General features: G+C 44.4%; 8 protein-coding genes across 8 annotated transcripts; 1 reads left to right on the forward strand and 7 right to left on the reverse strand.

The window, feature by feature from the left end:
• Positions 1 to 988: 988 nt before the first annotated feature.
• On the reverse strand, positions 989 to 1,417 carry J3458_018247 (uncharacterized protein; the record flags this gene model as incomplete). The annotated part of the gene is made up of 1 exon (XM_066121171.1): positions 989 to 1,417. The coding sequence occupies one exon, from the start codon at positions 1,415 to 1,417 to the stop codon at positions 989 to 991; it is 429 nt and encodes a 142-aa protein (XP_065973817.1).
• Positions 1,418 to 1,698: 281 nt separating this feature from the next.
• J3458_018248 (uncharacterized protein) lies at positions 1,699 to 2,896 on the reverse strand (the record flags this gene model as incomplete). The annotated part of the gene is made up of 2 exons (XM_066121172.1): positions 1,699 to 2,067; positions 2,120 to 2,896. 2 exons carry the CDS (start codon positions 2,894 to 2,896, stop codon positions 1,699 to 1,701), a joined length of 1,146 nt encoding a protein of 381 aa, XP_065973818.1.
• Positions 2,897 to 3,163: 267 nt separating this feature from the next.
• On the forward strand, positions 3,164 to 4,543 carry J3458_018249 (uncharacterized protein). Its single transcript, XM_066121173.1, has 3 exons — positions 3,164 to 3,246; positions 3,309 to 3,510; positions 3,638 to 4,543. The coding sequence occupies exons 1-3, from the start codon at positions 3,204 to 3,206 to the stop codon at positions 3,864 to 3,866; spliced, it is 474 nt and encodes a 157-aa protein (XP_065973819.1). The 5' UTR covers positions 3,164 to 3,203; the 3' UTR covers positions 3,867 to 4,543.
• A 608-nt stretch (positions 4,544 to 5,151) lies between these two features.
• On the reverse strand, positions 5,152 to 5,589 carry J3458_018250 (uncharacterized protein; the record flags this gene model as incomplete). Its single annotated transcript, XM_066121174.1, has 1 exon — positions 5,152 to 5,589. One exon carries the CDS (start codon positions 5,587 to 5,589, stop codon positions 5,152 to 5,154), a length of 438 nt encoding a protein of 145 aa, XP_065973820.1.
• A 999-nt stretch (positions 5,590 to 6,588) lies between these two features.
• J3458_018251 (uncharacterized protein) lies at positions 6,589 to 7,042 on the reverse strand (the record flags this gene model as incomplete). The annotated part of the gene is made up of 2 exons (XM_066121175.1): positions 6,589 to 6,895; positions 6,981 to 7,042. 2 exons carry the CDS (start codon positions 7,040 to 7,042, stop codon positions 6,589 to 6,591), a joined length of 369 nt encoding a protein of 122 aa, XP_065973821.1.
• A 1,210-nt stretch (positions 7,043 to 8,252) lies between these two features.
• J3458_018252 (uncharacterized protein) lies at positions 8,253 to 8,815 on the reverse strand (the record flags this gene model as incomplete). The annotated part of the gene is made up of 2 exons (XM_066121176.1): positions 8,253 to 8,470; positions 8,518 to 8,815. 2 exons carry the CDS (start codon positions 8,813 to 8,815, stop codon positions 8,253 to 8,255), a joined length of 516 nt encoding a protein of 171 aa, XP_065973822.1.
• Positions 8,816 to 13,982: 5,167 nt separating this feature from the next.
• J3458_018253 (uncharacterized protein) lies at positions 13,983 to 14,475 on the reverse strand (the record flags this gene model as incomplete). The annotated part of the gene is made up of 2 exons (XM_066121177.1): positions 13,983 to 14,303; positions 14,377 to 14,475. The coding sequence occupies 2 exons, from the start codon at positions 14,473 to 14,475 to the stop codon at positions 13,983 to 13,985; spliced, it is 420 nt and encodes a 139-aa protein (XP_065973823.1).
• Positions 14,476 to 22,020: 7,545 nt separating this feature from the next.
• On the reverse strand, positions 22,021 to 23,318 carry J3458_018254 (uncharacterized protein; the record flags this gene model as incomplete). Its single annotated transcript, XM_066121178.1, has 3 exons — positions 22,021 to 22,811; positions 22,872 to 23,028; positions 23,091 to 23,318. The coding sequence occupies 3 exons, from the start codon at positions 23,316 to 23,318 to the stop codon at positions 22,021 to 22,023; spliced, it is 1,176 nt and encodes a 391-aa protein (XP_065973824.1).
• Positions 23,319 to 27,695: the final 4,377 nt, after the last annotated feature.

Here is a 27,695-nt window from a genome sequence, read left to right on the forward strand (position 1 = left end):
TGCATGGTAGTTGGTGCTGGTGTTAGAAGCGCTGGAGGTATTTGTTATTGATTGAATCTGACAATGTGAGATTGACCCAGCGATGGTAACGGGGCAGGGTGAGAATGAATACCTAGGTACTTCCGATCCGAGATGGCATGACTAATCTATACACGTGTCTGCCCCACTGGTTTGGAATTCGCAACACCAACACAAGGGTTGTGTTTATGTCGTCTATCTTGGGTTTAAAAGACTTTCCAGCCACCAAAACTACTAATGTTAATGATTTTAGGACATCTAGCAGTTACGTCAAGTCTGCCTCTTCCATCAACAGAGGCAGCCGCATCCGACACACCCCGTTAGATGAGCTCCTTCCCAAGTACTCATCTGCAACTATTCATTGCCTCTGTTAGGCTTATGTGGAATAGTGCAGTTGAGGCAAATTGCATGATGAATGTCAGGCAGTCGCCTGGACCTGGACGTGCCATGCCCACCATCAGCAACACGCGTGGGCACCCACACGCTACCCTTGCACACATTGATTGCCCTACCTTCCGCTCAGGGCCTGAATGGAAAAGGATCGAGCATCACCACCACGCAACGTTCATGGTATCAAAAGGCTCTTTCACCGCAGTCTTGTCTCGCTATATGACCAGCATCACGCATGTGTTTCTTCTCTTCTTTATCCAGCTTGTTCGTCAAAGAGGTTGATCTTATCACGCCGAGGACATGTCTAGGCGCAGGCACGCCTATGATGGCTCCAGCCAGCAACCCATCACAACACCCCAGAAGGGATGAAGCACGGCACGACACTGGGTCCAAGATCGGAGTGACGCAACATGACCACGTTCAACCCCCCTTACATTGCGAGTGGCCTTTGTTCGGGGGCGGTGAGCTGTTCGATGAACGGGGTCGCAGTCCATCAACAACGAATAATACTCGACCTAATTTCTCAACGCATGCAGCATCGTGGTCTGCGCGAGAAGGACCGGCTTGATGAGGCGCACCACTATCTAGCGGGGGAGTGCTCAAATGCATTAGTTTGTCTCGTCTCTCGAACACAGATTTCCCTAGCAGCCATGCACAAAGGCTTGTCATTGGTCCTGCGCGAAGGCAACGAGCTCTGATGATTTTTGACCACGACAACGATCGCAATTAAAGACAACACGTTTGACCAATCGACGAAGGCGCAACTGGTTGCATCTAGGGAACCTTTGTTCTGTGGGATCCACGTTACATGTCCTTCCTGAGCTCGATCAGTCTCGTAAAGTCGGTTTAATGCTTCCGCACGTCGACGTGCGATTTTGCGAGACCTTGGTGAGATGTGAGGAGGTAATTGGTTATTGTCCCAGTCAATCTTTGGCAAGTGCCATAGCCTGTCATTAAAAGTCGTCCACGCCTCGTATTCCTGTGGCGACATCCGACTTCTGGCGATCATCTCCGGATTCCTGCGCTGATTTGGAGATGCCAAATCCGTCGTAACTTCAGCAATGTTTTCCCCGGCGCGAACCGCATTTAATATCGCTGTTAGTATGGATATGATTTCGTCCACACAGTCTTGTGGTGAAACGGAAAGAGCAGGTCGATCTGTCCAGGTCTCGACTCTGGGTTCGTTCGCATGTCGAAGGTCTACAAAGCCCGATCGTGGGCCCTGCGCAAGTAGGCTCGGTCGAATGGTGACTATTCTAGATTGGGTCGGAACTGTAGAATATACTTGGTTCACGATCTCTTCACCCTCCGCTTGGTTGCTGGTTCCTCGAACTCCTCATCATCTCGATGAGCCTTTTCCGCGGCAGCTTCTTCTAGGCTAGCATATCTGGCTTCATCTTCTAATTGAAATTCCTCCTCGGAGCTGGATGGGGCTCGTCGCTTCCTTGTCACTCTTCTTGACTTCACACCGCCCGCCACAGTGGATTCCCGAGCTTGTTCCATCCGTTCTGCTCGAACAAGAAGATCAAAAAGCCGTTTAAAAGTAATACAAATTAACACTGACTCTTGCCCAGAACATAGTGCATCAGTGGCAAAGTCACTAAGATGTAGTTCAAGGCATTTTACTTCGTTTATTGCTGATCCGTTTAATCGAAATGGCTGTTTCGAGTTAGTCAAGTGTTTCAATTTTTTCTTCGGGAACTCCACATACCACATTCGAAATGATTGCCTCAGCCTCGAGCACCTTAATCTCCTCTTCGGCGGACCAAGTATATTTTGGACACCATAGTGAGAGGTTGGCATCTTCATCTTTATGAATATCAACACCGACTACGGCTTTAATATCCCCGTTGGAATACAAAATGTAGTCCTGGGCAATTTTCGGCACATTTTTACCATCCTGTGCGTCAGACACTTCTAGCACGACGCCTGGATAGACGGCCTCTGGATGCTGAAATTGTGCGTCGGGTTGACGCCGCACAACACTGGAGGATCCTGGTTCCCCTTCTAACAGGAGAATACGGGACGAGCCTCCACTAGTGATGGCCGCGGCGAAGGTGCCTATACTCCCTCCTCGACTGGCAATACTCTCCAGCTGATGTTGCAATTCCTTGGCTAGAAGATTCGAGAAAAAGTCGTGGCCTGGTGAGGGCATGCGGAGGATGAGAGTTTTGTTGGCCGGTTCAAAATCAAACCGCTGGAATAGTCGCTCAATCGTTTCGCGAAGCAAACCGTATTGCTCCCGATTGACGTTGATCTCAATCCACGGTGCAAGGTCGACAATCTTTGCTCGGTGCCGGTAAGAATGGAGCAAACGAACCAGAGCGCTGAAGTCGGACGCGTCCGAGGCACGAGGGAGTTTTTCGGCGGTGGCGGGTGGAGTCAAAGGCAACTGACTCCGGTTATCGGGAGGCGCGGTACCGGAGCAATCCAAGAAGCTATGAGGCTGCATCTCATGGCACTTGCAAGATGTCTCCTTGTCGGCCATATCAAATGGTTGTGAGTGATGTGTGAGGGAGGTTTGGTTTGTCTGGAGGCATGTGGTGGGATGGCCTCTACCAATCAGATTGACTTGACACTTATCAGCGCCGCCATTGGCACTGTTAGACATGGGCTGGTGACTCTGGTGAGGGCAACGAGCCACCCTAGAGTTGTGGGGCGGGTACGAGAACGTTCGTTTTGACCCACCTGCCCGCTCTACAAAGATCGCCCGACTACGAGATTGTAGCGCTTGTAAACTCTAGTATTGACTCTGCAAAGCGATCCATCCCCAGGACGGGCTCTATTACCTCGATATGAATAGCGGAGACAACGAGTTTTACATTGGGTTTGGACATCGTGAGTCTGCGATTCACACCGCAATCAACAAGTGCTCACGCTACTTACACCATCTCGACCAGTCCTCGACGGCGTTGTCAATGTTCCGGGTGATTTTTCGGAACTTCAGGCCACATTGGAATCCCACTACGAAACAGTGCCTACAAATTGTCGTTTTGTCGCATTGGAAAACTTTATCCGGATCATATACTTGTCCAGGGGATTACCGAACACGGCACACCGGTGTCTCTCTCAGTCCGCAAACCAACAGCGACCGCTGATGGAGTGAGTATACGCTGCATCCTTTCTGGTACTAAGGGAGAGATCATCGTTACTAGCCCGGGATTTTGGCCCGTCTTGGAGGCAAGATTGGAAATGAGCCTGTGTAGAATATTGACTTTCAGTCGTACAGGGTGCCGCTCGCGGATGTGGTCGCTCCCTTTGGTGCCAATGTTGCATCGCTTTATCATGCCATTGCGAAAGGCGATGCTACCAAGTATGCTACGTTTGAATCCGCTGCAAGGACTCATCCTTCTGGAACGCATCAGGCAAGCAGCAGGACCTCCATTCGCAAAGGAATACTTGTTCAGCCTTTAGCAGTGTGCGCACTATTGGTCAGTTCATCTTGGTCTCGCCGCTAATATAATATTGTCGCCTACTAGGCTGCTGTTACACGGCTACGATCCAGCAACAAAGCCCAACAAAGGAGCATCGAGACAAAGGACCTCATTCCATAGGTTGAACACCTGACCGGTTAGGGCCCCTGAGCACACACGTTCTTCTCATGTGTATATATAGGTCACTAGTCGCTTCCTCTCTCTTGGGAAACCAAGGACCTTTGATATCCTATAAGATTATCATTGGATCGAGCTATTTGCTTCAAGCCCTCTATTCAGCCCTTATCACAGCTGGCTATCAGGATATGTCGAGCTTCCTACGCCTTAGGCGATTGGGATGCTCTATGTAAGGGGCAAGTCTATGTTTAAATCACACGATTTGCAGACACCCCGACGTTCCCGTCTTCTGTAAAATATAAGAAGAAGAGTCCCAAAAACCCCCTATGCTGGTTCGAATTTTCCAGACATCCAGTCATCGGATAACAACGCCAGCGTCACCCAGAGTCTGTGGCAACGCAAAGACAACTTCAGGCTACTAACGCTGTACAATTCACGGCAATTCAAATTTCCATCACGCTTCCCGTAGCTACAGGAGATTTGCTGCTTGTGAATGACATGACGCTATTTTATGCTCGTCATGGATGTAACGACGATGCTTGGCTTCGCAGAAGCATCTTGTGAGAATGTATTTTAGAGACCCCGATCAAGGCCGAGAGCTTGTATTGGGCGTGGAGGAAGCTTGGAAATCAATATAAAGCCTAAACTAATCCGATGGCACAAGAATGGAGATTTGGAACATTGTGCATAAGCCTGGATTGGAAGAAGTTTCCATGCTAAATAGCTAACCTGTGTCCTTGCCACATTGCCTACTACTACTGTACTAAGGGTACATTGTTTTACACTACAAAACACACTTTTTGACCCTGCGCCCCTATATCTATATGAATCGGCAGCGGCACCCCGGGGAATAAGGGGGCTATAATGCTGGCAGTTGTAATTCACCAAAGGGTGTGATGCCAGACGCTGCCCCATGACAATGTTTCTCCATCCTTGGGGTGAATAGCAGATGCTTCCGCAGATGCCATGTCGAACGTTATGCATTTCGAGTTGGTCGGGATTCCACTCAAGGACGTGTTGTTGGATGTAGTTGTCGTACTCCTTTTACCGTGTCGAACTTGACGTTAATAGGGATTGCCATGGACGCCAGAGCCTTGTTTGCGTTTAGAGAGCCATGGAACTGGTACCTGGCTTTAGCGTCTTGGGTCTGCAAAAGCGCGGTGGCTCTCTAGGCGAGACCTTTTCCAAAGCCTTATTTAAAGCCCCTGTTAAAGATAGAGGCCAGCTTGTTGGACTTCGCGACAACCGAAATATCTGAGCCGTTAATGTGTGTCGTGAAAATGGAACCGAGCCAGAGACTAGTATGATCAGTATCGACACGGACGGCACTGTTTCGCAGCGGCTTGTCATCCCGAATTTCAAGCAACTCATTGGCAATAAGGCCACACATGGCATGGAAGGCGGCGGCGATAACGGGGGCCTTGATAGGGCTGGGTATCATTGGGGTCGAACCGCCGGTAAAAGTTACCGTGTTCCATGCCTTTTGGTCTTTGGTGATTTCTGGCGTGTTAGAGGCCAATAACTCGAACACGCGCCGGGCGTTTACAGGCACTGGAAGAACGACTTTGTTGATGAAGGTGCCAGGACCGTAGACGCCAGTTCCGGAATGGCTTGGGTGAGATCCTATCATATTTAAGATACTTAAAATAAATGGAGCCAGTTAAGAATACTGAATGCTAAAGAAGGGTTTAGTGCCGTATATGTATATGAAAATAGTGAGTTGAGATGAAAATGGGCCCTACCCAAGCCGCCTACATAGCCAGTTTTTAACGAATGTCATCTGGGTGTAGAGTTTTTCCTTTAATAATAACTGTACTCGGTGTGCTTAGGTACTGTTAATTAACCGTTTTCCCTCCTGAGGTTATCAGCTCGTCTTAAGCGTTGCTCGGCACGCAAATCCGCCCTAGGACCTGTCGTGGCAGACTTCACGAACTCGTACTATGCAAGAAACCACGTTCAGCTCCCTTATGTCCACCAAATATCGAAAAGTGAAATTACCAAGCTAACAAGGGGGCTTACACCGAGAGAGCGAATGGGGCGTCCGAGAAGTGGGTTAAGGACATTGCGAGAGGTTCATGCCGCACACCTGGACATAACGCTTCCAGCTGACGGGGAGGAAAGACTCAACCTGCCGTAGGTCACGGATCCGTACATGTGACAACCAAGGTTGAGGCGCGGCTAGCTGGGAGGAAAGGGACGAGTGGAGGAAAGTAATAGCGCATCACGTTCATACACGCCAACGGCCGTAGTTAATGCCTCTGGAACATGATGAGCTGTTAAACTTGCCCCTTCCTTCGTATAACTCTATAAAGTGTTTCAAACATCTACCTGCCCACAGCGCCGCGAATTCAGACCCAGATTGTGCAAGGAGCTCACAAGGAGGACCGATCTCGACAACTCTCCCCTTAGCCATGACAATAATAACGTCATAGCGACGCATAATGTCAAGATGATGCGCAACTTCTATGAAGGTGCGCCCATCCAAGTTGGCACTAATGGCACCGTGGACTTCGTCGTCGGTGCGGCGGTCCACGCTGCTTGTTGCTCCATCAAGGAGAATAACTGCATGATCGCCTGCCGCTCTGCTGTGTCGCAAGGCTACTACTCTAGAAAGACAAAATAGCTGCCGTTATCCTGCTGAGAATATGAAGGCCTCTACTTTGGCCTCTAGACCACCCTTGGTTTCAATAAAGGGCCAGATTGCCGTCTTTGTGAGGGCCTCGATGAGTGCTTCGTCCGCTTGGATGGTTTGTTCTGGGTCGAGGTTGTGGCGGACGGTTTTTGCCAGGCGCAGCGTATCCTGTGGAAGCGAAAGGAGTTGTGACCGGATCATTTGCCTTGGTGTAGTGGTGAGATCGGCGCCGTCGATGCGAATCTTGCTTCCAGGCTGCAGCTCGAGGAAGCGTGCCAGGGTGGCCACAAGAGATGACTTGCCGCTGCATAGAGATAGTATGAGGCTTAGTTTGAGAGAACAAACCCTGTCTTGGCATGAAAAACAAACCCTCCAGATCGGCCACAGACTCTGACTTTTTGTCCTGGCTTAATAGTAAGACTGACGCCGAGCAGAACCGGATCAGCACCATCTCTGCGGCGGTCATTGGTAACACCGGAAGCAAGGAAGAAATGAAGATAAATACTAACTTATAGGCAGCAGCTGCATTATCAAGTTCAATTAGACCCCGTGATGGCCAATCGGGAGGCGGCTCCTGGTTCTCTTGAGCTTGTTTCCATTGGGCATGATTTTAATAAACCACTTTAGTCTAGCAATAGCTGCAAGTGAAGTTTCTAACTGCGTCCACTGGGTGATAACTTGAGAAAGCGTAAATTCAAAGATGATAATGTTCACCATGGCCAAGCCGATGGCACCATTTGAGGTTGTCCATGGGGACATTACTGCGAATGTAACAAGCACGAGCGCCATACCGGCAGTAAATAAATCCAAGATAACTTGGAGCCACGGCTGGATGCAGAACATGGTATAGTAAGGCCTTTGAGAAGTGTTTAATCTGCGAAAGTTTCTTACTTTACCGCCATAGTCCACCCTAATGCGCGAATGGTCAAGAGTCCGGCTAGAGTTTCCGTAAACTGCGTGTATAGCGGCGATTTCATTTCCAGGTCCAAGAATCGAACTTGCGAGATGTTCTGTTACAAAAAGAACGCGCTCTAAATGAACAGCAATTATACCCCCTTTTATTCCGTTGACATGTTCGAAAGTAATAATGTTGGATAAAGTAAACGGCCACAAAACCAACGGGCCAGATTGCGCGCCAATGTACGATGACCCAGAAGCAATGATTGCCGTCTCTGTAATTGCTTGAACTACCGTCGCAATGGTCGTAAGAAACGTAAAGGGAAAGGCTTCATCAAGCAGGCTCATGTCTTGGCTGAATCTGTTGAGAGTTAAACCGTTATCCGTAGAAGTGAAAAGGTGAAAGGGGGCCTTCATTACTGCGGCAAGTAACATGGCATGAAGTCGCTTCGCGGACTTCGGAATGCTAATAATGCCGAAGGCATCTATATTTACCACTCCGCCAATTATGGCTAGAGCAATAAACGCGATATAACCTCTCATATAGCTTAGGTTCTCGGAGGAAGAGCTAGTGCCATGTTGTGTCCACAGGCGCAGCTAATATTCTGAAATGGGTTCAACCGAATTCACAACGGACCTTAGAGGCGGGACTTGCGAGGCAACTTATCCGCAGCCACGCTGATAATAACCAGGATAAAAGTAGTAGTGACAAACGGCAGTCCCATTAACTTCAGATAGATTCTGTAGCAGTCAAGATCACCTGTCTAGCGGCTGAGCTCGGCCTCGGCCCGGTCGGCCTCTCGTTGTTTGACTTGATGCCCAGATTCACTTCCGCCGACCCTAGATGAGGAGTCATTCGACTCGGTCTCGTCCTGGTTGACAGCCCAGTCCTGTGGATTAAAGGTCGAATTCTGCACCTGGTTACGGACAATCTTACCTTGTTCCGACATGGTAATGTAATCTGCCGCCTCAAGTAAGTTGACTGTGAATGAGTTAGAACCGCGCGGCCTTAAATATAGTAATTCTCACCATTATTGGTGGCAAGGACTACCGTCTGGTTATCATTGCGTAGCAAGCCGTCACTCCCAAGCAGTCTCTGGAAAAAGGCGCGTGACGTCTTATTGTCCAGGCCGCTGAAGACGTCATCAAGAATTATGAACTTTTTGCGCGAGTAGACTGTTCTCGCAATGGCCTGAGTGTATGTACGCGTGTCCTCGTATACCATGCTAGAAATTCGTACAAGAACGGATTCGTTACTTACTATGCGCTGCTTCTGACCGCCGCTCAGTGCAACGCCTCCTAATCCCACAAAGGTCGCCACTCCCATGGGGAACGCAGACACATTAAGTCTAATTGGCACGCGCGAATTACAGTTGCAAGCCACTGTTCGTCGTATTCTGACTGCGCGACAATGTTATCCCTTACGCTAACGTTTGTGACCCAAGGCGTGTGGTCGCAATAAGCCAAGCTTAGTTGCCCAGTCTCAATCGTACCAGACTTTAACGGAACTTCACCAACCATTGCTTTCAGTAGGGATAATTTGCCACATCCAACTCGTCCAACTACCATTGAAAAGATGCCTTTCTCAATGTCCATATCAATACTGTGAAGTACCTCTGTGCCGTCATCCACGGAGAAGGTGGCATCTACTATCCTCAATATCGGGCCGCTTAGGGGAACAGGGTTATTGGATGGCAGTGTAGAGAGTTGGACAGTCTCTTTCGCAACCATGAGATATTGTCCTGGTGAAAGACCGATGCTCTCCAAGAGAGCCAACGAATTGGCAGAAGCGGTGGAATGTCGAGACGAAATCGACTGGCGCGGATCTCGACCCAGACTTCAGAAATACCTGAAGACTAGTGAAACAACCAATCACACCGAATATCTGCATTAGAGATATTAGAATTGGAGTAATGGGCGTAGCTGCGATGGTAATAATAGATAGCGAAGTGAAAGCTGCAGCAACGCTCAACCTCTGTCGCGACTTGGTCCAGAAAATAGCCGCGAGAATCACAACTGCTGGTGTGAATTTCTGCGATGGAGTAGCTAAAAATGTTGGTTAGCATTCGTATTGGTACTTTGCTCTGCCAAGCATGCCTCACCAAGTTCGTTGATGTAAACGACAAGCCATTGAAACTTTGTCGATAATTTTAGTTCGTCGAAACAGAGTTAGAGCAGGCGATTATTAAACCAATCGCTTAGGCCTATCATCTTAACGCTCTTTTATCTGACTGAGAATCCTAGAGGTTTCCCTGACACGTTCCTGAATGGCCTTATTCCATTGAATTCTAGCCTGGCCCATGTGCGGTAAGATAATAGCACCAGAAATCGTAGTAACTGGTCAAGTTAGCCGTCGTTAGGTGATTTCAGGTCCCTAGAAGTTTAACGGCAGCAGGAATTAAAATAAACAAGCTGGGAACTCCGACGTGCTGGTAGAGGAGGTAAAGCGCAACAGGGAGTTCCAGCAAGCTAGCCCAAATATCGTGAATGCTCATTCCACCAGTAGCAATACCCTCGACATCTGTGCTTATAAGAGTAACGGGAGCCGACTGGCGAACTAATTGCTGGTCCAACTCTAGCGTCCTCTTAAAAACAAGCGAAACGAGAGCACCGCGATATATTGTCAAGAGCTGGAAGGTCGTATGCTTGTACCATGTCCCGTTGATAGCACGGCCGACGTAGAGCGACAAGGTCGCCGCGATTAGACTCTAGGCAGAGTCCATGCTCCTTGTTTTGTCTGGCTAGCCGACAAAATCAACAACCGTGTTGATTAGAAATGGCTGCGCAAACGTGAAACCGCTAAACAGAACGCGCGGTGCGATTCCAGCCGCGAACTGTCCCTTGAAGGCCAGAAACGTGCACTTCATGAAGCTGAATTTTCCTTGCTTGCTGTCTGTGGGTTTACGAAATCAGCAACCCAGTCGAACGAATATATCATTAGCTCGGGCAGCACCTTTATCCCAACCCTCCTCCAACTGCACCAACAGTCTCTGCGAATCAAACTTTTCGCCAACATCTACGCTCATCTTGCATCCCGTTTAGAGAAATCTACTTAACCACCAAAAAACGCTGCGGCTCACAGTTCCAGCCCTGCTTTCCCGCGGTACCAGCTTTTACGAGTGGGTGAGTGTCTTGGGGAGTTCTTCGGCCACAAGAAGGATCACTATAACAAGGGCTGCAGGTAGAAGACTAGCCAAGGCGTGCCTGCCCGGCCGGAGGAAAGCCCTCCTAACCGTGGCTAGGTCAAGTATGGTGCTAACAAGCGGATAAAAGTTGAGTAGTAGCAATAACGGCTGAACCGACTGTGTGTGCTCCAGGTACGACAGGCAGGTAACAGAGAAGTCAGTAAGAAGGCCAAGCACGGCTTCGGCAATCGACGTGTTGATCTTGACGGTGCTAGGCGGGCACCCTAGCACGAGGATAACAATCTCTAGGGCTGTGAAACACCTACAGAGGACCTGAGGCATGAGTCCAGTTAGAACAGGTTTGAATACCACCTGTAAGATCAACATTAGGCGGTGCGCACCAATTTAGCAATGTGTAATTCGCGTGAGCCAACGATGACTTTCCGGCGCAACAGGCGACGAATACGCCATGGCCAAGCAAGTAGGAAAATGCTGGTCGGAAAAAGCGATAAAAGGCTCTGCTCAAAAAAAGCAGGGTGAAATCAAAGTATCCAGGCAGGCGAGAGCCGAAGGTATCATCACCGGTAGCCATCTTCACCAAGTCTCATGAACTGCTGTCCTGGGGCGGGATGAGACAGAGTGATGTCAAGTGTGTAGAACCCCCGAGCAGTCATGGCGGATTATGAACCCCATTAAGGTGTACACGTTACGAATGTGGTCTTACCAAGGCACTAATGTAGAGTTACTACATGGCTGTGAGGCTAAGCGAGGGACATGCTCCTCTGCACTAAGCTGCGGTGTATCTCGTATTCCCCCGTTGTTAATGCTGCGAGACTATTTTAAATTTGAAACAGTTAGTCACCGTTTTTCCACCTTGGCGTAGCATTATGAGCCGTATTGCAGATGTAGTAAATTAATCACTTTCTTTATATACCGGTCATATGCTGAGGAACTTGTTAAGGCAACTTGATCTTTTCATCCTAAAGTATGGAATGGGCTTTATTGCCAGCATGGTGTCGAACGGAGCCAAGGCTGGGCAAGGTTTCACGAATAGAGGCGAACTAATTCAAGAAGAAATTGATTTCCCATGCGCCAACCGCACTGAAGAAGAAGAATGGCTGCAAATATAGCGCCCGAGCCATCTCTGTTCCACAACAGCTCGACGTATATCGCCAAAGCCATTATCAATGTCCAGAGATGGGGCAACTTGTTTCTGTCAGTTCTGCTTCATCTGCAGTAAAGATTTGAAATGGTTACACACTTTATAGATGATTTGTCCGTCATGCTTTGTATAAATGTCACAATCTGGGCGACTAACCTTGTTTGTAATGCAGGCCTTTAGCGGCGAGACTCTTGAGGCCACGCACGGCAGATTACTCTTGGCAGCCTCTAAAATGTGCACAACCGTAGGTTGAATATCGCTCTGAGCTTCCAAAATCTTGTATATTAGCATTCCTTCGGTGGATTTTGAAATTTCCCCTTGAAAACCCCTACATTACCAAAAACTCCATCTCCCTGCGGCCCGGATGAGCTAGAGAAGACGCCGGGCAGTCTCCTGTGTCGACTCAGACGTTGCTCATTGCAGAGAAACGAGGTTTCTTGGAAGTACTGAGCGTAGTATGTACAGACAAGCTCATCAAAGATGTCAAACCCCATGGTTCTCAGATATATTAGAACGCAGGCGACGCGATCTACCTTATCCATGCCTGCCGGATCGGAGGTGAGGCGTTGCGGTTTATGGCACGATCTAGGCCTTGGGTTGCCGTCATCATGTGATAACAATGCTGAATTGCTCATGTCGCTGCTCGGTCAGCCGTACGTTATCAGTCCACGGGACCTGGACCCTTTCTAATGGGCTGGTAAGGGTGCTAGTGTGCCAGGAGCTGAATGGGTATCCAAGTAAGATGCGCGGCTACTGTCATATTCGCTCATTAAGCTAAAGAAGGTGTGTTGGTCTGCCATTTTGTCAGTTCCCGTTGATAATATTTTGTCCCTCGATCACGTACCATCTGTTCCGCATATTGCCATTTATCGAGGCTCTTAGTCTTGGTGTTAGTCTTGAGCGCGGCCCAAGACTTACGGGGAGGCATTTTCTTCATCGTCTACATCTGTACCATAGTTTTTGTCACAGTTCTCTGAAGTCTGAGAATTGGACATGTTCAACACTCCTGGTTCAACACAGTTTATTCTTGTCGTACCGCCACTAAGAGACAAGATACCATCGGATGTAGTAGGGCCTGCTTTGGCAAGCGAATCAACAGGAGAAGAGGCTCTCGGCGAGCCTCGCCGCAGTCTAGGTGCTCCAGGGACCCCTTACAGGCACTGCCAGTGCCATTTACGTGATGGTTGTCTCTGCATCGAAGTTGTCTTTTGCAAATGTCATGCTTTGCCTGAAGATCAGCCACTCGGCTTTTCATGCGCTGACCTAAGTCGATGTTCGCCGGTGCCTGTCTGTCAAACAAGTGACATGGAAGCCATTTACGGTACGTTCTTTGCGCAACCTGACTCTGTAGGCGCTTCTTCAGTGTCCGGTCTTTGACGGCGGTCCAATCATCATGGGCGCTGATATCACCAACATGTGGTGGTGAATACGCCGGTGGATTTCTCTCTGAGAACCGGGTTAATGACGACTCCATATCTGCGGCGCGTGCGCACGGAATAGTATTCTCTGACGCTGGACAGGACTCATATTCAAGTCGGTTCGAACCAAGAGGCGAGAGCGGCCTCGGCCGGGCATGTCAGTGCAGAGGATTCGTCCTGGCCAGCTGGGCCCCCAGCACTCACTCTGTAAATACCATTTGAACGATGCGGATGAAGGCAATGGAAAGGAGCCGCGGAAGGATCAAGCCTGGTGTAACTGGCGACTGGTCGCCTTGCAGAGTACATATGTAGTCCTCACTAACATATGGGTAGCCGTGAATGTGGGTGGCTTTGCATTTGATCTGACACGTCAACTGGTACCACGTCTTCAGTCGAGCATTGAGGAAAGTCTGGTTCATGTCCATCGGAAGAGTGCTGAGTGCCAGCATTCGCAAAAGAGCATGCGCTTGTAGTACTCGTCGTCGTCGTTGGCCGGCGTGTGCTGCAAGTATACAAACTGGGAAAAGAGATACGTAGTTATTTCAGCAGCAAATAGCTACCATACATATACAGTCTAGAGCTATTTCCGCAAACCACCCCAGCTATGCTTCTCCCGCATTTTTTTCCGTCACCGCAAGCCGACCAATCGGCACAAATATCACTATAACGATGCTTACAGTTAGCATCCTCGAAGAGGCCATCTAAGGCATCCGAACCCACAACCCTCCCAATTGCATGCCCACCTTGAACATTTACGCCATCAGAGGGCAGGCCATCATCTCGCTGATGTTAAAGAATGTGGTCAGCACTGTCATTGCCGGCGCCACGTGCGTCTGGTCGACCAGATCCGTCACAATGTCTGCCAGCGCCGCGCCCATGCCACCGCCAAAACTGGGTAAAAACTATGGCAGCGATGAATAGCAGCACGGTTGGCGCCATGGCCATTGCCAGCGAGCCGACGGCGCCGATGACGGCACTCGCTCGGAGAATCCACCAGTCCTTGATCAGCGGCGCCATGCCAATTCTTGATATCAACTGGCTCGCTGCGGGTAGTACAACGGTCGCAAGGCTGATGCTGGCTACCTTCTTAATGGTCATGAGCACACCAGCCTCAGCCGGAGCTAAAGGGGTTAGCAATCTATATAGTAAAAGACATGACAAGTGTGCATCGTTTGTCGCTTACCTTGGCCCAAGACCAGCCGAACGTCTTGGTCACATACTGCAGTAGCATTAAGACTACACTCTTGCCTAGCGCCATAAACATGGCACTAAACAAAAGCATGGCGACGGCAGAGCTTCCAGTGAAGAGCGTGTGGGCAATGAGAGACAGCTGCTACCGTATAAAGCGACACATGGGCCGCGAATTCCACTTTGATGCGGAACTGCCTGCGTTGGAGTTGCTCGCCGCTGCCTGCTCGACGACGGCAGCGCACCTGCTCTCTGGTAGTGACGCGGCAATGGGGATCGCCAAAACCATCAAGATAAGGCCGAAGCTGACGGTGAACCAGGCACCGTTATGGAAAAGTAGAAGAAGGCGGTGGATCTGTCTCAGCATCAGTGACCGCCGCCGTTGAGTAGGCAGGACACTGCGTGCCGGGAGCAACATAAAGGGAGGATGGTGGAGACAAGGAGCAGAATACTACACATGTGCCAGACTGCTTTGCATACATTTGTGCTTTGGTCGTTATATCTGCCTCAATGATATACATCATAGCACTGGGAGTAGATGCGCCGCCACCGATCAGCATGACGATCGGTGCCCGCCACCTAAATCGAAGGGGAAAGGTATAAGGATATCGACCTGGATCGTCAAGAAGCCGGAGGCGCTTGTTAGTAGCATGCTGCAGAAATCCCCGTAGTAGAGGTGGTCAAAAGGGCAGCCTTACAAACAATAATGACGGCCACGGTGGACATGACACCGCCAACAGTGGCTAGGAGAGGACCTGCTTTGCGCCCGTACCTGCCAGAAGCTAGGCCGTAGGGTGCGCCGACTAATAAGCTTCGGAGTAACCCAAAGGTGAGCTCTCAGCCGACAATCAAGGCCAGCTCAGACTGGACACGATTTCCCTCGCAGCGCGGATCAGTCGTTGGCTCCAGGATGGTCCCAAGCATGTTTCTGCAAATGATAACCTCGGATATCTCATTCAGCGCAACATCGATTATGACGCCTCCAACGATGAAGCAAGCGAGTATGAGCAAGCACGGAACCGCAATCACCAGCCTCTGGGCCGTAGTGCGAGTGTCCTCGTCCTCCGGCTCGGCTCTGTCCGGCAGAAGGGGATCGCGCTCGTTGGATGCTGTATCGTGCAAAGTCATTGTTAAGATTTGCAATGAGTCGTTAGCTACTAAGCTGCTCTCTTGAACCGTTGCCTTCATTCGGGCGTCGGCGTGACGGTTTTAGGTTTTTCCCAAGGCCCGGGCGGGCGGGTCGAAAGCCGGTCCGTCACATGATGGACCCGAAGACCCATAAATGCGGCCTGGTCCGGGACCTGTCACGCTACTCCTCACGGGCGATTGGTGCATTAGTACCCACAACGGGCGGGTCATTTCCGTGAGTGGGGATGAATCAGACTCGGGGAAATAATACCCCTGATTTATTCAGATGCGCGATGCCTGCTCACGCTGGAGGCGGGTCTACTTGGGCCACGGTTTACCGTTAGAGCCACCCAATCGGTTCCAACCCCAAGCTACCTAGTTTGTGGCATGAGGGAGCTCGCTTAGGCGCCGCTGGCGGTTCTTATATGTGGTATTCTTGGGAGCATATGAGGAGAGGGAACATAAATAAAGGATGCATTAACGTCTTGGATGGCAGGGTAATACCTTTCTTGAAAATCCACTTACCCTATATACGTCTAGCGCCACAACTGTTTTGCTATACTACTAGGTCCTGCTCTCATTGACCATGATAGTCATGCAGCTGGCCCAACTGGTGGAACACCTCGAGTAAAGCTGTGTATCCTTTGCCGTCATCGCTGTTTAACCACGGTTTACCGGTCTAATTAAGAGCAGCAATACCACGTTCTGGCACTTTAACTGATGTGTCTGGTGCAAGTCAGCTGCACGTCTTTTGCAACTGTCTTGGGAACGCTGTCTCTCACGTAACCAGAGATCCTTCCAGGCCTTTTCCCTTTCCGGCGTCGGTGGCCCTCGGTAGAGGGTTTTATGCGGGAATTCGTTATCAAAGTCCCCTTCCCAAAATTCAACTCCATCCCACGCAGGTGCTACCCCCAAGAAAAAGAAAAGTCCAAGACTGAGATGCGAAGAGAATCTGCATTGGGCGACGCTGGGCTGCCTTGGTTATTGGAAACTTGACAGCTTCTTCTCGCTGCAAACTCCATGGATGCAGCCATATATATCCCGGATGCCACTCAGCTCTCTTTTATCAAGACCTACAGGGTTATAGGCTGAGAGCTTTATATTAGGTAAGCTGCTCTTGTAGGCAAAACACGCTTCCTACACACGAAGACCGAAGACTGACGCGGCGTAATTCGGGGTCCTCTTTTGTCCCTTAGATGTAGTAATATCGGCGTTCTCAGCACGGGTCTCATGTCAGTTGCCCTCTCGCCACCAGCCACGCCCACGGAGTGTCCCTAATAAAGCGTCAACGCGGGCCAGGCGGATCGAGTATCCGGGGATTTCGGGTGCCATTGCTGGAGTATCAGCCACCTTCCCTTAGCGTCTGGTGGGCTTGTCCAGACTCGAGGCACTAGCCGGACGTTTGTAGCCCCGTTGTGGCCCCCCTAAGCTGTTTTCATGGCATTGACAACAAATATTTCTATCCTCTCAACCTCCACAAGCACGAGATCTATAGCCTGACCTGGTGAGTATGGCCTACGATACGCATGACACCGAGGAGAGTAGCCTCCTGAAACACTATTATGACGTCGTGTGCGCGTCAACTGCCTGTAACTGTGGAACGCACATGGAGGCAGCGGCTTATAATTGCTGCTTAATGCACGACTGTGCTGTTGCTTGTGGTTCTTAGGCCCTGATCCTATAAACCGCGGCTGACGGTTAGCCGGCTGAAAATAATGTATAACACGTATAAATATAGCGCTTAATTTTTTTAATAAGAGATTTATAAATAAAGTTATAAATAAAACTTATATTATTTATAACCTTTTATTTATAATACATTACGTTAATAAGAATTATATAAATAGCTATAAAAGAAAGTTTTTAATTAATTTTACGAGCTAAAAGTAATTTATAAAAACGTACTAAACATATTATTATACTACTAATTAGCTAGACCTAGTAGAGTAGTACGAGGGAAAACCCCTACTATCGTAATGTATCTTCTTTAATCGGCTGACAATTAGCCGCGGTTTATAGGTTTAGGGCCTTAACATTTCCATATCGTTAAATCGATGCTGGAAATTATGTAAGGCATCATCTGTCGTTCCCTGCACCCGGACGTTAACAATACACTGAACAACCCCGTCTGCAAAGGTGCAGACGTGCAATCAGAGTTTGCTGAACTGCAAGGCTGGATCACGCCCTTTGCCCTGGTTCCCGGCCTTGTGACGGCCATGCCTTATGGAGCCATGGCCGACAAGCATGGTCGCAGACTCGTGCTTTGTTTGGCAATTTCGGGCCTCGTTTTGGCGCAGGCTCTTGAGATTGTCATACGTAAGTCGTGGCGCAATGTCGTTCGCAACCATGTATTGCTAAATCCTAGTCCACAGGCTGTTTTCTAAAACCTTACCAATTCGATTAACATGTCTGGCGGGCCTCGCTACCTTTATTGGTGTTGGACCTATGATCATCAATGCCATGATTTTAACCATGTTTGGTAATGTATTTACCGCGCATCAAAGGTCCGCCGACCCTATGCCGTAAAAGTACCATAATAGCTGCTCATTGAAAAGCAGATTATCGCCTTCTTCCACCTCGGTGCCTCCATTAAGGTTGTTGAACTGATATCCGGCCCATTGACGTACCTCCTTATGAAGGGAGGCGATTGGTTTTGTGCTTTCACCGGCTTAGCAGGACTATGCCTCGCCGACATTTTGGAATTACTGTTACCGGGGGGCCGTGACACCAATACACGCGTGAATACAACCCAACCAGCGGTCAGCCAGAGTCAGATTAGCAGCAGGCTGGCGGTGGATTCTTCGACTTTCTATCCAAGCTACCCAAGGCCACCGCAACTTGCATCACGGCTGGAAAGAATTTCGTTTTCAAGAACACACATTCCTCGCTACTACTCTACTTGTGAGCGTCACGTTCGGCACTCTCGGTCAAGACGTCATCATCTTGTTGTAGCAGTACATGACGAAACGTTTCAGTCTGTCTTGGGCTCGTGCTAGCCTACTTTTGTCTATTAACGGAGTGGTGGCTCTTGCAATGACGATAATAATACTCCCCTCGACAAGTCAACTGCTTTTAACGAAATCATTCCTTGGCCCAGTCCGTAAAGGCCTATGGATGGCTAGGGCAAGTGCAACATTTCTTCTTATCGGAGCCTTTTTCCTGGGCTTGGCACCTAAACTAGAGACATTTTTGTCGAGTTTAATTATCGGGAACAGGCTACAACTTGATCTTCGCAGCCTTATTGCTAGCTGTGCAAAGGAGGACAAGACAGGGTTAATGTTCACCGCAATAACTGTCTCGGAAGGATTAGGGGGACTTATTGCAGGGCCAATGATGGCAGTGCTCTTCTGCATTGGTTTAACTGGGGTGAAGTTTGGATCAGACTTCCTTTTCTATTCGCTGGCCTTCTTTTTAGTACTTCCACCTTGATAGTTTTGTCTGTACCAGCCAAGGCTAACGACGATTGCGCGGCTATCTGTTGCACAAATAGCAGCTGATAAGCTGCTCGAAATCTAGTTATTACCGGCATCCGCCGTTTGCATGTCTGCTTTTCACCAGTGCCCCGACTCTGTATCATATAATTGAACACACGGGCTAGTGGTAATCACTGCGCTCGCAACAGATAGGAGTAACTCTGACAGACGATTTATTCCACGCGAGTGTATCTATCCGATTTATCAAGGCGTCTCGCAAATTCCTAGTCCTTGATCTTTGCAAAGTTCCGACACGTATGGGTGATGCACATTGACATTTTTGACATTTGGTCTTGTTCGTCCCAGCGGTAGTATAAACTGGAAACGACGGCATGGAACATTGCAGCCTGTCTTAGATGTTCTAGACAGTGGCCAGTGGGAAAACTAGTCATATTGTATGCTTGTCTCTTGATAGTGCATCTTACGAAAATGGAGAGTCGTCTCTTCGTCTCTCGTGCCATTAGCAGACACTGTTACTATACCGTATCTTTCGGGATACATGAGTTTGCGAAACATGTTCAAGCAGTGCAGCTGATGGAAGACGTTAAAGACGGATAATATATTCGCTATCTATGCCAGGAATTCCGACTGTATGATTTGGTAGGCGGCGTGCTTCATGTTCAGGCACATGCAGGTTTACGCCATGTGTGAAAGGCATAAGTCTCAGAACATATATTTCCTTCGACACATGCCAAATCTTGTAAGGTTATGATGCATACTTGCATTGGTATTACTCATCCCAAGCCGACGAGACCTCGGTAATATATGTTGTGCGTCCATGTTTAACTTTACGGTGTGAGTTACCGGCATAAATTATATTTTACTCCACGCAGTTAGTGGCTGGGGCTATCTCGTGAATCATTCCAGGCACCCGTCCGCTTCAATGGGACGGAGGAGATATTAGGTGGCAAAGTTTGTAATTACATCAACCAGGTCGCCAGTGCTGTATGCTGACTTCGCTGGTGCTTTGGCTGCGTACCATCGAGCATGGCTGCTAATGACGGTGAAATTCAGGACCATCTGATCAAACAGTTTAGCGTCACATCGGTCGGCACAAAACTTTTAACGGAGATGATGAATGCCGGTATTCCTGTTAGTGAGGACTGTCTTACTTTAAATATATGGATAAAGCCACAAGAGGGGACCGCTAGAAAGCTGTCCTTGTGCGGATTTATGGAGGAAGTTTTATTGTCGGTACGAATAAAAAGCAACCTATTATCTATTTACTTTGGTATTTGTCTGCTAACAAACGATTTAGGAAGCTCCGCGTTACCTTCTTAAATGGGCAGTTTATTACCGATGGAGAAGACGTAATATTAGTCTCGAAAGAGTGAGGAACTCATGCATGCTTTCTTAGTTAGCACCTAGGTAGCCATACAGGGCTAATATGCATGTAGCTATCGACTTAGCATGTTTGGATTCCCAGGTCACCCAGTGTGTAATGCAAACCCTAGGCTTCTCGACCAATGTTTAGCCATTAAGTGAATTCGAGATAATATTGCCAGGCTTAGCGGAGATCCAAAGCGCATAACCATATTCGGGCAATCCGCAGGTGTCGTCTCCGTTAACGACTACTCATATGCTTCGTCGTCAGACCCAAGTACACGGCTTTATCTCTCAATCTGGAACATACACGGGAGTCGGGCTTCGGACTAAGACGCAGGCGCGAGATTATTGGTTCAATTCTACTCAAGCGCTCGTCAGCGCAAGCGGTGCACGAATGCTTGTTAAACAAGCCGGCAAGCGAGATCGTGGGAGCATCTAAGTGAAATTGTGAATGGAGCCATTCTCATAATTTATTCTCCCACTATAGACAACCAGGTTGTGTTCGCCAACTACAGGGGCAGAAAATCAGCAGCTCTGCCAATGCTTATTAGCAACACCGATTTTGAGGGTGACCTATTCCAATTGTTTAGTTAGGAACCCGTTGCTGCCGGATTTTGGAAGAATGAAAGCTAGACGCTATTTGATTGTCCTGCTGCTTATCGCGCAGCTAAATCAGTACGGCAAGGTTATAATACCTGGCGATACAGATACCTTGGCGAGTTCTCTAATATGGTATTGCTAACGCATCCCCCAAGTGGCGCATATCATGAATCTGAAGTCCGACAGCTGCTCAACACTATTAATCAGAGCGAGATATACAGCATGGCCTAGGAGAGCATTTCGGCCAAGTATCAAGTGGCGCTTAGGCTACTTTTGCGAAGGATCTAAAGGAGGGCCTGTTAACCTACAAGGATGGATGGCCTATGTATTAGCTGAATGAACAGACACTCATTTGATTGGGTCTAAATAATATGATCGGTGCTTATACATTATTTGCCAAATTTTGTCATTGGAACTGCTAGGTCTTTCTATTGGGATCAGAACAGTTCGAGTTTATTAACTAGACACTAGGGAGTTGACCAGGTTATAATTTTATGTAAGTAAGCGGAGACAGATTCAACGCAGTTTACAAGTAAATAGAATATGTAAGAGAGTAGAACATGCTAAAACCCTATAAAAATAACCAACTATTGATAATATCATCCAATATCAAGATGTTAATGTTATTTCGGTTCGCTTCCCCCTGTATCCAGCTAATACCGCATAGCAGACTTCTAGGACCGGTGATCTGAAGTGCCGCGTATGTTAGTATATGATATGTGATGAGCGAATACTTCGAGCACACTGTAAACAAGAACATTTGAGGCAGAATACATAAAGCAAGGGTCGGCTAAGAGCCTATTAATTATCAAGCAATAGCAAGTTACCATTAGTAAAAGGGGTGCGATGCTAGGCTTTTTTCCTCTCTCGAGGAGCTAGTGCTTTGAGACTTCGCGGCAGCAGTGTCTCAAATGAGGTTCGTGCGTCTCTAGAGAACCCTATATATACGAAAACGGAATGTAGCTACGTAAAGGGAAAAACACCACGCCGTATTGTAACTAGTCTAGGCCTTCTAAATGCCGTCCTTGTTTAATAGTAGATAAAGGAGAGTAACAATCTGGAGATGCTCTGTGTATTTAACGTTCGCAAAAGCCGCCGGGCCAACTACGTGTCTAACAAAGAGATCTACCAGGCTCTGGATCGTATGCGCAGGTCCCCTGGCTGACGCAATCATCTTCCTCCTTAGCGCACCGTAGAAATAACGACCTGAACTTCCATCCATCAGTCCAGACACCACGACACTGCCCCCGTTTAGTATACCCGTAACAAAACCACTTGCCAACCCAGTTTGGTTGCTCCCAGTAGCTAATCTGAACCTGGCTATCTGGGCAGTATCCCTCGGCTGCGATCTCAAGGGATCCAACGGAACATCCAGTATTTATGCACATGCCACCCGTGACTGAGACGTCAGTATACACGTCACCTGTGCGATCAGTACGGTATCGTGTCTTAACATGGAATGCTGGAAGGGTGCCTATACAGGCGTATGTATTGGCCCATAGACTGCTACATTGGTTGCCAGCGCCGGAATTCCACTTGATTAGGTCAGATTCTGAGATTCCGTTTTTAGAGGCAATATTGATACACGAGTCGCCCGATTTAACGTAATAGAACTTGTTACAGTTGGTAACCATGCCAGGCTGAATTGGCATAGGAGTCTCTTCGCCGTTTCTTGGCTCAGCAGGCGTGGGTGGGGTGTAACCAATAATGGAAACGCAGGAAAAGGCATTTGCCCAGAGTCCGGAGCATTGATTACCGGTTTTAGGGTTCCAGGTCAAGAAATCTTGCAGTGTAATACCGTTCTTGGAAGCGACGTTCTCGCAGTTCTCGCCCTCGTTCACCCAGTAGAATTTATTACAGCTGTCGATTATATCTGGCTGGGTCGGGCTGGGAGTTTGAATGCCTGTTAATTCATTATAAGTATGCATCCAGCCAGAGGAATGGAGAGACTTTTCCAGCTGACCGTTGGATGGTTTTGTAGTTGTCGTGGGCTCGGTAGAAGTGGAAGTACTGGTGGTGGGAGCTGAAGTAGTAGTAGTGATGACAGGTTCACCACTGGCTTCCATACAGAAAGAACGAGACTCAAGAAAGTTGTCACATGTAGAGGTTACTGAAGGGTTCTAAAGCTGTGCATTAGTTTCAGTTATCTGAGCCAGAGCTAAAAAATATTATCACCACATACCCATCGGACAAAGTCTTCTAAAGATACACTGAAAAGCTCGAGGGCCTCTGTACAAGGCATCGAGCCGTCATTTTCGTACCAAAAGGTGCAGTACGGAGACGTATTCTTGTCAAACGGGAATCTGGGCCTGCTGGCACGAGCTTGCAAGCCGGCTTCCTGGCTAGAGCCTCCAGCCAATACAGTGCAGAGCCCGGTCACGGCGAGAGCGATGATTGAAAGTCCAAGCATATTGGAAGCAATTCGCAACCACGCGACAGATTTGACAATGGCTTTGGCGTGAATAGAAGCTAAAGAGTATATGTTCAATACATTTAAAGAAGACTAGTGAGTAGAGAAGTCATCTCGGGAACACACGGAAAGCTAGCTCCACAAGATAGAATTTTACAGGGTTAAGTTGTTGAATTTTCTTTGGAGTGGCCGCGATCCTTCAGAATCCCAATCCCACATGGTTCTGCAACAACGCGAGTGATCTAGTTAACGAGTGCATAGTTCGCTCTCTATTAGCATAATACCTTATATACATTATAACCCCTAAATATTTAGCTAGGTGTAATATTACAGGGTAGGGTTTCTAATTAGGTTATGTATTAATAGTTATTTTTAAAATTTACTTATTATATAAAAACCCTTTAAATAAAAAATAATAAAAGTAAAAATCTTATAAATATTTAATAAATTAGCTTTTTTTAATATTATATTTCTTTGCTTTTCACTTAAATTATCCTGCATTTATTATTAATGAAATTTATAATAATATTATTATTATTAAGTACGCTTAGAGCATTAACTGTAGTGTAGTTTTATAGTTTTATAGTTTTTATAGTTTCAAATATAAGAAATTATATTAAATCTAATAAAATACTTATAAGATTATAAGTTTTACGGATAAATAGTATAAATCTTCTACTATAAGCTAACATAAAAAAGTTGGTCCTTATAAGCTCTTATAAGCCTAGAACTATAAAAACTATAAAATGTAGTTTTTATAGTATAGTGTAGTATAGTGTGTTTTTAGAAAATTATATAATCTAGTTTTTAAGCTTATAATAAGCTAAAAGGACCCACTTTTCTATGTGAGCTAATTAGTTATAATATTAGCTAATTTATGTATTTATTATTATAATTCAAGTATTTTATTAGATTTATTATTAATTATTTAAGCTTTTTTGAAAATTGAAAATATAGTTTTCTTATTAATGCTCTAAGTACGCTAGAGCTTTTTTTTTTTTTAAAGCTATTCTAGTATATTAACCCTTATTTTAAGTAGAAAAACCCTTAAGAGAAGAAAAACCCACTTATATTCGTAAAGCTTTCCTTACCTTATATTATATTATATATAAAGCGTGTTTCTTCTCGTATAAGTTATAGGTATTAATTATTTACTTTTACTTATTTTTAACCTATTATCTTAATTTTTCTATAGTATATTATATTACAGCTATAATATATACTAACTTAATTTTCTCTTATCTTAAAGCTTTAAGCCTATTAGTTAATTTTTAAGGTAAGCTTAGCTTAATTTCACCCCTAAAACTCACGTGTTTAAGTACGGGTTAACCCCCTCTTTTTCAGGTAATTAAGCTGAAAAATTAGGGGTACCTTTAACTAGGTTTAAATCGGCTTTATACTAGGCTAAGTGTAACGGTAGCTTAGGTTCTAAGGCATAGTAGGTCTATTTCTTAGAAAGTAAGTTAGGTTAAATGCTATAAAGTAGCTTTTAAGTAGTATTATAATAAGGCTATTAAAAGTATAACTCTTAATAGTAAAACTATTACTTAAATTAATTAATAAAGAACTAAACTACTTAATTATAACGAAATACCTTCTTCTTAAGTACCCGTTTATTTCTCTATTATAGTCTTAAATTAATTAACTTAACTATTAATCCCTTTAAACTTTAATTAATTAGCTTAAGGTTTAGTTAGTTTAATTTTTCTTAATTAATACGTTTAAATATTAACCTCTTTAATCGCCTTTTAGGTTACGTGGCTAGTCACGTGCCTTTACCTTCTTCTTATACCTATAAGTTATACCTATTCTAGCTAATATAGTCTCGTCCCGTCTCTTATATAATATCGTTTATAATATTATACCTCTCCTTTATTAGTCTTATTCTTAAGGCTATTAAAATAGGCCGGCTAAGTGTTATGCGTTTTCCTTCTTTTACTATTATACTATTATATTAATTAATCGTATCTTAAAATAGCGGTTTAAAGCTTCGTTTACTTCTTCTCTTTACTAGAATAATCTTCTTTTTATAATAATTAATAATTTATCTTTATCCCTTATAAAGGCTTACGCTTACTATGCTTATATAGGATTTCTTTAATATAAAGCCTTTATTTTTAATTTAAGTTATTATAGAAAGTGTATAGTAAATAAGTAAGGGAGTTATAATATTATAAGGGTAACCTTTTAATAGCTTTATAGTATTATAAATTAATATTATAAGCTTAAGAGAGAGCTTAAAGAAGCTAAGAAGCGTACCCTAACTAAGAATTAAAAGGTTTTACGTTTACGAAAATAAAAGAAATTATAGTTTAAGAAAATAATACGTGCGATTACGCGTAATATTAATAATATTAAAGAGTTAAAGCATATAAAACGTGAAAAAGTAAAATAGCTTTAAAAAAATATAAGGGTTGTTTTTACTTCTTCTAAGAATTTAAATTCTACTTTAATTTATTCCTTAAATACTAAGTTTAATATTAAGTTATTAAACGATGCTTAAAAGATTAATTAAAATGTATTTCTTAAAAATAAAACTATTTAAGTAATATTAAGTAATTTATAAGGTTTTCGGTTAGTTTCTAAGTGTTTTTAGAGTTTAAATATCCCTTTTATTTAATAAGATAATAATAATTCTTTATATTCCCTTATACTTTAAGTATTCGTTTAACTTTATATTTATTAGCATCTTTTATTATAATATTTATAGTAATTATAGATTTATTTAATGCTTTCTTTAATAGTAATATATAAAATATAAGATAGATTCTTATTCTATTAGGTAATAATAGTTTATAATTAGTATTTAAGATTTTCCATTTAATAAGAAATAGTTTAATCTTCTTTTAGTTAAGTTTATTATTAGGTTACTTAAATTTAATATTTTTACGAATAAGATATACTTTATATCTCTTCTCTAAGATTAACGCTAGTAATCTCTTTTTATTCGCGTAGTATTTTATTTAGTTCTATAAAAATATTTATTCCTATTATAAGTGTTTTTATATTTCTATTATAATTATTACATATATTATAACTACTAGCGCGTTTATATTCTATATTACATGTATTTTAATAATAGGGTTAAGTTCGTAATTTACCCTAAATAATAATATCTTTATATTATTAATCTTAGAGCTATTATAAGCCTATTATACTAATAGTAGCTATTCTACCTAATTATTCTATTAATAGTTAATATAGCTTTATAAATATTATTTAAGTATTTAATTTAAGATTTCTATTTACCTATTTAATTATAGGTGAAATACTATTAATAAGCTTTATTTAAGCTTTATAGTTTCTATAAGGTATTTTTAAAAGTTTAAGGTAAATAATTTATTACGATTTAATATAAGCTTTATTAGTAATTTATATTATATAATAACTATTTTAAAGAATATATACGTTAAGTCCTTAATATTACTTAATTTCTTATATAAAATATAGTAGGCTTATTTTATAAGTTTATTTATAATAACTAGAATATTATTATAAGCTACCCCTATTATAGGTTCTTTTAACTTTAATAGTTTAATAATAAAGTCTATTATAATAGTTTATTATACTCTTTTAAGTGGTAATATTAGTTATAATTCTTTATATAATACGTGTTACGCTAATTTTACTTTATTATACGTGTTACATTTCTTAATAACTTTTTATACTATTTTTCTGCTTTCTAAAAAGTTATATAATCTTCTTAGCCTATTAATTGTTTTCCCTACACCCTAATATTCGTATAATAAATACTTATATATTTCCTTAATAAGCTATTCTTAAAGTGTACTAAGAATATACTATTATTTATTATATAAAAAGGTTTTACCTTTCTTAAATAAATGCGTTTTCGTTTTTTAATTATTTAAATAACTATTATTATTAATATATAATATAATCTAGTACATTTATATTTTATGTAGCTTAACTTACTATATTATATTAATTTCTTAAATACTTAATATAAGGTTCCTATTCTTAATAGTATATAATAGGGGTGTATTACTTACTTACTTATTTAATTTTAAGTTCTCTTTTTAGCTAAGCGCGTTTACTCTTTCGTTTTTAAATTCTTTATAGTATATAATTTTAAAGTTATAATTTATAAGGGTTTTATACTATTTAATCTATCGTTTATTTAAATTCTTTATAGTTAAGAATAATATAAGATTCTTATAATTAATAAAAACCTTAATTTAATACTTTACTCCTATAAGGTAATATCTCTATTCTTTAAAGCACTTAATAATAGCTATAAGTTCTTTATTATAAATCCTATAATTAAGTTTAGGTTTATAAAGTTTCTTTAAGAAGAATATAACTAGGTATAGTTTTCCTTAATTATCTTATTATTTAAGCTATTCGCTTAATATAAAG

Source organism: Metarhizium acridum (assembly GCF_019434415.1).
Source record: "Metarhizium acridum strain ARSEF 324 chromosome Unknown scaffold_466, whole genome shotgun sequence".
Taxonomy (NCBI): domain Eukaryota; kingdom Fungi; phylum Ascomycota; class Sordariomycetes; order Hypocreales; family Clavicipitaceae; genus Metarhizium; species Metarhizium acridum.

Excerpts from the sequence above, each read along its gene's own strand:
- J3458_018249 (XM_066121173.1), top strand. The coding sequence starts at position 3,204 with ATGAATAGCGGAGACAACGAGTTTTACATTGGGTTTGGACATC. Across the intron at positions 3,247-3,308 it reads TTACATTGGGTTTGGACATC|TCCTCGACGGCGTTGTCAAT; the intron begins GTGAGTCTGCGA and ends CATCTCGACCAG. Across the intron at positions 3,511-3,637 it reads CAACAGCGACCGCTGATGGA|GGTGCCGCTCGCGGATGTGG; the intron begins GTGAGTATACGC and ends TCAGTCGTACAG.